We start from the raw sequence: 8,324 nt of genomic DNA on the forward strand, positions 1-8,324 counted from the left end.
CACAACGATGTCCATGAACATTCCATTGAGTCCGGAGTATATGGCGTGGTATAACAGGATTACAGTGACGTACCTGACTCAACCTGGGGTACAGTCAACTCCTGGGATGAACGAGTCGACTTCTTCGATGAGATTACCTGTAAGTTTGTTATATTAAACTATATGCTTTCATGTGTTACAGATTGTTTCGTATTGATATTTGTATGATTTTTTTTATCTAGGTTGAGGGTTTTCAGCAGGTTTAGCATTTAACTACTGAACAAGAAATGGACCCAAGAATGCGACAAATTCGAGAAATTGCTACGCATGACCTTCAGTCTACGAACCACGCCGATGTCATGGAGTACCCGACTTCCCAACACCAAGATGTAGTCATGCCTTATGAACCACAAGTAATTCCTCCACGCCGTGGAGTGACTGGTGTTCGGACTGGTGGACACGGTTTCACAAAACAGTTTAGGATGTCGCAGCCGCATCCCGATTATGTAGTACTAGAGCCTATGAATCCAGAGCATGACCCACCTCAGTGGTCTTTATATCCGACGCATGAGTCTCAATCATAGTGGGACCGTCCCCTCTATTCTCCAAGCCAACCTGAGCGTGATTGGAATCGTCGCCCCTATTCACAAAGCCAAGATATGCCGCAATGGAGTGGAGCCCGAGCATCAGTCGATTCATTCTTCCAAAATTATCAGTTTGTACCTCCTGTACGAGTTGAAGAAGAAGATGATGATGATGAAGGAGAAGAAGAAAATAATGACAGAGAAGAGGAAAATGAGGAAGAAGAGGTTGTTCAGAACATCCATGTCCAACCTCGACCAGTTGCGGAGGGTTCATCACGCGTCGGGGTTGGGAAGTACATGAGCAAAGTGTACAAGAGATTGTCAACCAGGAAGAATAAGGGGATTGAACCATCGAAATACACCCCATCGTAGTATAAGTAGGTCATTTTTCATTATATATTGATGTTTTGATACTTGATTAACAGGTTTATGGTGACATATTTTAAGATGAATTCTTGCAATTATTTTTATAAGAATGTCTTTTTATTACGTTGGTGGCACGTTGCTTACTTCTTTGAAGATGTAGCTAGAAATACAACTAAAGGGAATACAAATTTACAAGAATAAACAAGACATACTTATTCATAAATTATTCAACTTTGACTAAATTCTGGTTTTATAGACCAACTTTTAAAATCAATTTTCAAGTAATCATGTATATATGATCTTAATGAGGTGCGGGGCTTTGCATCTGACATTCGTTGGGCTTCTCTCGCTAGATTAATAGTAGTACTATAATTAATAACTAATGATCCTTAAAATTTGTAAAATATATAAAATAAATTAATTTTTTAAACTAATTACTATAGATAAAAAAGGCTTATTTTGTACTCGTACTATTAAAATAACATTTTTTTGATCCATTACATACGAAATCACGATTCCATAAAAATGTCTTTTTTGTGTTCCGAATAATTTCTCATTTAATGTTTGTTACCATCACCAAATGTGAGAATATAGAATAAGACAAAATAATAGTATACTCAATTAAGATTAAGAAAATCATTAGGTACGCCCAATTAGACAAAATAATATTGTACTCAAAGCTCAATTACTCAACCAACCCATCCCAAATTGAGAAAACCATTACATAAAAAAGGTCCAGCAAGGTAGCAACATGCTTTTTATCCAACTGCAGTAAAAACACTGTCTTCACCAACAAGTCCTGTTACAACAGAAAGAGTATGATTTCCCATAACACGATCCAACAAATAAAGGTAAATACCTGCACTGCAAGAAGTGGGAGGATCCTTCTGCAAATGTCAACAACTCCTACATAACACGACCGACTGAGCAATTTCTTCGGTCATGCCCCTCTACGCCGCAATTCCTGCACTTGCGGGGAGCTCTCGGTTCATCTTCCTCGCGGACATCCGTTTGATTAGGAATCCTCCTTGTTCTGCCTCGTCCGCGCTTTCGAGGAAGCAACTGCTCAGGGGTGATACGAAATTTACATCCAGGTTTAGCCCAATAGTCTTCGTGTCTTGGTGCGTGAAATGGGCCACCAAAGTACTGTGCTTCCCATGTAGCTTTGTGGTTGTGTTTATCAATGAGTTCAAACATAGCGTTACCTCTATCTTTAGCAACAGCGCAAGCATGTGAACAAGGAACTCTCCACATCTGGCACTTCCCACAAGTGCACTTTGAATCCCTAAACCCGACCTCTTGTTTGTTATTGCACTTTGCATGTCCATTTTCTAAACGTGGACGACTTAGAATTTGGTAATGCCCTAGTTCTCGGTCAAGCACTGAACAGTAATGTATTTGCCCATTCGCATCATTCTCAGCAAGTTTGTCCCTCGCCCACGGGGTTAACCGACCTTCGGTATGTTGTATTTCTATTTTTCTATCTGCCCACGATTGCACTGTTCTCCAAAATGTCAGATCAACCAAAGCTCTAATTGGCAACTCTCTTATACCTTTCAACACTTTGTTGTAGCTCTCTGACATGTGTGTTGAGGTCACCCCCTATCTCAGTTCATCATCATAACAAAGAGACCAATTTTCTTTTTTTGGCTTTGTTGAGCTCTTGTACCGCAACAAGACTTTCCTCCCGTAGTGCACGTCACCTTCGCATGTATTTACGTACTTGAGTTGTGACACCCAATGCCCATACCATGCCTTTCACATTAGTGCCCTTACATTTCGTCAAGATATTTTTCCTCAAATGGATCAAACAAAATTTGTGGTGACATATCGACGACTTTTTCCATTCATCAGAACGCATAGCCTTAAGGATTCCTTTATGCCTGTCCGAAATGATGCACACCTCCCTTTGGTATTTCACCACATGAATTCTTACATGATCCAAAAACCACTCTCAACTGTCGCTGGTTTCTTCATCAACAACAGCATATGCAATCGGCAGACATTTCTTGTTAGCATCAACACCACAAGCAACAAGCAACTTACCTTTAAATCTTCCTCGAAGGTGAGTCCCGTCTATTGTTAAAACTGGTTGGCACTCTTGGAAAGCATGTATAGCAAGCCCAAGTGCCCAGAAAACATAAACATCACACTTTCATCACTGTCAACCCCAGTACATATATAACTCATACTGATACCAAAGAGACAATGCCTCCATGATATTTCAATGGAGTGTTGATATGAATCTATTCTTATCTTAGCACATATCATTGCAACTAATTCAGATAATGAAACCCACGAATTCAATACGATGGAGGCTCTCGCACGAGGTGGATCATAACCAATACCCACTTGAGGAAGTTGAACTATTCTACCACCCCAATATAAACTCACAAATACTTGCATGATTTCTGAAAAAAATATTTACAAACCAACAACAATTAGAGACAATTTTTATCTATAAACCCTAATTTAGTAAATTTAAGATAAATTTATTAGAAACCCTAATATTATGCAAATAAACAACAAGTAAGGGAGGAATGTTGAAAGATTGAACAAAACTTACCGAAATATAAGGGGAAATTGCCGGAAATCGTCGATAATCACCGGAAATCGCCTGCCCCTTTCTCTCTTTCTCTCGCGCAGAATGAGCTACTGCCTCTGCTTCGCGTCTGTTTTGTTTAAAATAGAGACGCATGAGCCTCATGCGTTTTACCCTAAGACGCATGAGGGTTATGCGTCGTCTAAAAAATTAAAAAAATTAAGCGACGCATGTCTTTCATGCATTTTATTCGAAGACGCATGACCCTCCTGCGTCTTCTAAAAAAATTAAAAAAATTGAACGGCGCATGTCTTTCATGCGTCTTACACTAAAACGCATCGCGGTCATGCGTTTCATTAACGGGCAACGCATGAGGGTCATGCGTCTCTCCCAAAGCTGGAATAAAAAAAAAAGCCCAGTACACTTATGGAATTTAAAAAACCCCTAAGAACTAAAAAAGAATTACCCCATAAAAAACTACTAAAAATTATTAGAAATAAAACTTAAGAGTGAAGGATTTTGGGAGTACATATTAATTTTTTAAATAATAAAATAAATACATAATTTATTAAATTTAAAAGAAAATTAAAAAAATCAGGTGATTCGGATAATTTGGGTATACCTGATACCCAATAATCCAAAAATCCTATACCCGATCCTGAAACCCGAGGTATCCAATTACCCGATATTTCGGGTTCGGATATCGGGTATCCATTTTGACAGGCCTAAACGGTACTATTAGGAAAATTTGAATAGTAAAAAAAATTAAGATATTTATTGACCGTCTCAATCCATCTGGTAATCTGGATACAGCTCATGTTATTCTGTATTGATCTAACCTTACAAGTTACAACTGCCCTATTTCTCTGTTTTTCATGTTTAATCTGGATATAGCTCCAACGCAAACCTAACTGTTTCCCTCCAGAAAGATGTTTATTAAATTCTAATTTTTTTAAAGTATGAGCCGTTAATTAATGAAAATTGTTGGCTGTTATATTTTTGTTACAACCTCAATTATTGATGCTTTTTATTAATATAAAATGAAATGGATCACAAATTTATTTTTTGACATAATTGGAATGGTGGGGTCTGGCAACGTTTAATTGGGGACCAATATTGTCATCCTTTATTTAATAGAACTAGTTCAAAATCATAGTATATTAAATTATATTAAAGTTCACCAGACACGATTGATCTCAGCTCAAAAAAGTATCAGGGAAAATATTCAACTTTAATAATATAAACCGTACACACTTTATGGTAGTTTCCATGAATCCACTGTAGATTACAAAGTGAAAAAGTTCGTTTTTTTATGCATAATACACTTTCCTGCCTTTACTTCCTCCATTCTATATTAATTAAGTTAAAAACAGAAAAAATAAAATAAAAAGAGAAAATAATATAAAGAAGGTAGAGAATATGACTTAAGAAACATAATAATATAGAGAAGATATGCAAAATAGTATTTTTTTACGTTATTCTGTTTTATTTACTTTTTTTTACTTTACCTATTTATTATTCTTACTATTGTTTCAAAAACGAGTGTAAAAATTAAACGCGGAATGGAGAGAGTTTTATTATAAAGCCAACTTCAATTAATAAGAATATGTTTGCGAATATACTTCTTCTCACTCATGAAAATGAATTATGATAGACATCCATTAGCTATATATCAATTTTTAGTTATTATTTTTTTCTAATTTTCTTTATCTGGCTTTCGAGTCACGAACCATATGGCGACGTGATGAATTGGACGTCAATGATGACACTCAACCGATTATAGCAATTCTAATAACTTAAAAGTGGAGTAATATACTCCCGCCATTATATTTCTCATTTTTTTCTTTTTTATTCAAAATATCTAACATATTTTACTTTTTACTATTTTTTACAATTATTCCTAATATATATTTCACTAATTTATCTATTCATTTTTTTAATAAAATTAAGTAATTTTTAGAAATCTGGGTCTACCCCAAAAATCGGACATTTATTACTTGAGGAAAGGAGTATAGAGAAGAGGAGGTGTTGCATGTTGGTAAGTGGTAATTACCCCTATTGAAGCCGCTGTGATTCTAGGACATTTTGATATCTTTGTCAATTGTCGCTCCATAATGCACAAGGTACTGGTCCAACTCCAGAATTTCGAGTTTGTTGTGGTATGTCATATGCACAGAGAAGATAACTTTACAACTAATTTTGTCGCATTATGTATATAGCTTTCCTAGAGAAGTTCATGTTTTAAATAATCCACCGATGAGTATCAGCAGTTGGTTGCTTTATGATAAATTAGATGTTTTTTATATTCGTTAGTTTCTCTTTTCGGTGCCGCCCGCAACCTTGTACCAAAAAAAAAACTAGAGACTTAGAATTCACGAAGAGGACATCTAAAAACAAAAAACTTTCAACAATACTTCTTACCTAATATAGTATAATGTGTGCATATCTTGACATTTTTATTATACTAAGTACCTACTATACTAATCTCTTCTCACTAATTAACCACCACTCATATTCTCTCCCATTGAAAAGTAAGTTCCCTGGATTTCAACATCGATCTCAATCACAGGTCTCTTGTTCAACACAATCACTTCCTTGACTTTTCATAGCATCGATTTAAATGTCAATCAAGAAGCCCGATTGCCACCGCCGTCTCCACGCTTCTCTCTCCTCCTCTTCCTTCCGGCCGAGGCCGGCGGCCCCATTTTCCCGGCGTCCATGGGGAAGTTCAAGATTGCCTTGCTCCCCCTTATCTTGAACGCCGCGCAGTCATACGCCCGCGCCGCGTCCACCGCCGTCTCGTACGTCCCGAGCCACACCCGGCTCGATTTCCGGGCCGGGTCCCGAATCTCGGCCGCGTACTTCCCCCACGGCCTCCTCCTCACCCCCCGGTAACGCCTACCCTGCCCGGAAATTCTGTCCGGGTGGGGTTTCGTTGGAGGACAAATTTCGGGTTTCGGTTCGACTTCAAAGAAATCGGATCGGAAATCCGAACCGGGCCGGTTCGGGTTCGAAGAAGACGAGGAAGGGGAGGCGTCGGAGAAGTAAACGTCGAAATTGTCGAAGTTGTAGTCGGCACAAGTGAAGTCCTCAAAAAGGTGTTGGCGTATGAGATCTAAAGTTAAGAACTCATCAGAATTTGCCATCATACTTGACTCTTTGGTAACTTTTTCGATACAAAAGAAATGTTCAAACTGAAGGTGCAGTGAGTGAGTAAAAGAGTCGTTAATAAATTTGCGAACAAGCAAAACACTAAACTAAGCAAAGAAATACTACAAGATATTAGTGAAGGAGAAGAGGAATGGGACATATATAGAGAGAGGAATGTAATGTAATATGATGATGTGTGTAATGTGTTTGTTGCGAAGGTGCGTGTGGGAAACGTTTGAAGTTGAGTTGTTTCTGTTAATAAGTAGCTGGGGACAGAAAATTTTCGTATGTGTGGTTGCAAGATCAAAATCCTCTTGTGGGGCCCTTTGTTTAATCATAAATCCAAAAGTTTTCATTATTAGTAATGAGCCTACTGTACGTTTTTATGTGTCAACCAAATTGTTAGATTAATCATCACACCGCGCATTTAGAGCACTTACGGTGCAGCGAGCTGTGGGAGGGTGGTGGCGGGTGCCGAGGGAACGGGCTTGGGTGTGAGGCGGACGGCAGTCGCTCGGTGCCTATTGCGCGCCGTCATGCATTTTTAACTAATTTATTTATTTATTTTTATATATTTTTCCTATAAAATACACTACTATTTCTTTTCTTTTTTTTTCATCTATTTTTCTTACTTCACTTTTCCACACGACCACACCTAATTTTCACACTTTTGGATAAAAATGGCTTTTGATGGTGATGCGGTACAATTGACAAGCTCATCTCGGACGCCTTATGGGAGCAGATGTCTGCGAAGTTAGATCGCGAACTGGAACAATGCATTCGGTAGAACTAGAATGACATGAGACATTTATTAAAGACCGTCTAAATAAAAAATATGAGACATTTAATGGAGACCGAAGAGATTAACACTAAACCAACCAAGTGAAGCGGTGTTGAGGGCGCCCATGCTGGTGTTTAAGAGGAGTGTTCAATAAGAAACACTCCAACATAGTCAACAAAATTGCACTCCCTACGTCCACGAAAAATAGACAAGATTGTGAATGACACGGGTTTTAATAGACAAGATTGTGAATGACACGGGTTTTAATATATATTCCCTTCGTCCGCCATTAGGAGTCTCATTCCTTGGCGGCACGAGTTTTAAGAAATGTTAAAAAAAATGGGTGAAAAAAAATTACTGGAATAGAGGTCCCACTTGTAAAAATTAGTTTTAAATGAAATGTGAATCTAATGAGTTAGTTGAAGGTGTGACCCTATTACCATTTATGGTAAAAGTGAACCGGGACTCCTATTCGCGAACGGACTAAAATGGAAAAACGGGACTCCTATTTTGCGGACGGATGGAGTAATTGATAAAGTAATAGAGAGATAGGAAAAGTAAGACGGAGGGAAGGAAAAGGTGGTGAAATGAGTGTTAGTGTATTGTGGGGTCCACATTTAGAATGATGTGTAGGGTTAGTATTGGTTGAAAACTTTCCTTTTTGAACTTAGTCTATTTTTTTTGGACGGATCAAAATGGCAAAACTTGTCTATTTTTCATAGACAAAGGGAGTATATATAATTCTATATAAAAAATTCTATTACTAGATGCACACATCAACATGCAAATAAGATACATAAACATCTCTAAACATGCCCACTAAGGCCATCCGCAACTCTGTCTCTTATCCGTCTCATCTCTTAACTATTCATGAGCCCCAGTGTACTTTTTACTTCATCTCTTAACTAAGAGACAAAACCTG

The 8,324-nt window shown here is 37.8% G+C and overlaps 1 protein-coding gene across 1 annotated transcript; it reads right to left on the reverse strand.

Moving 5' to 3' along the window:
- Window positions 1-5,859: 5,859 nt before the first annotated feature.
- On the reverse strand, window positions 5,860-6,834 carry LOC121742926 (ethylene-responsive transcription factor ERF106-like). The gene has a single exon (XM_042136062.1). The coding sequence runs from the start codon at window positions 6,618-6,620 to the stop codon at window positions 6,099-6,101; it is 522 nt and encodes a 173-aa protein (XP_041991996.1). The 5' UTR covers window positions 6,621-6,834; the 3' UTR covers window positions 5,860-6,098.
- Window positions 6,835-8,324: the final 1,490 nt, after the last annotated feature.

This window comes from Salvia splendens, chromosome 8 (genome assembly GCF_004379255.2).
Source record: "Salvia splendens isolate huo1 chromosome 8, SspV2, whole genome shotgun sequence".
Taxonomy (NCBI): Eukaryota; Viridiplantae; Streptophyta; class Magnoliopsida; order Lamiales; family Lamiaceae; genus Salvia; species Salvia splendens.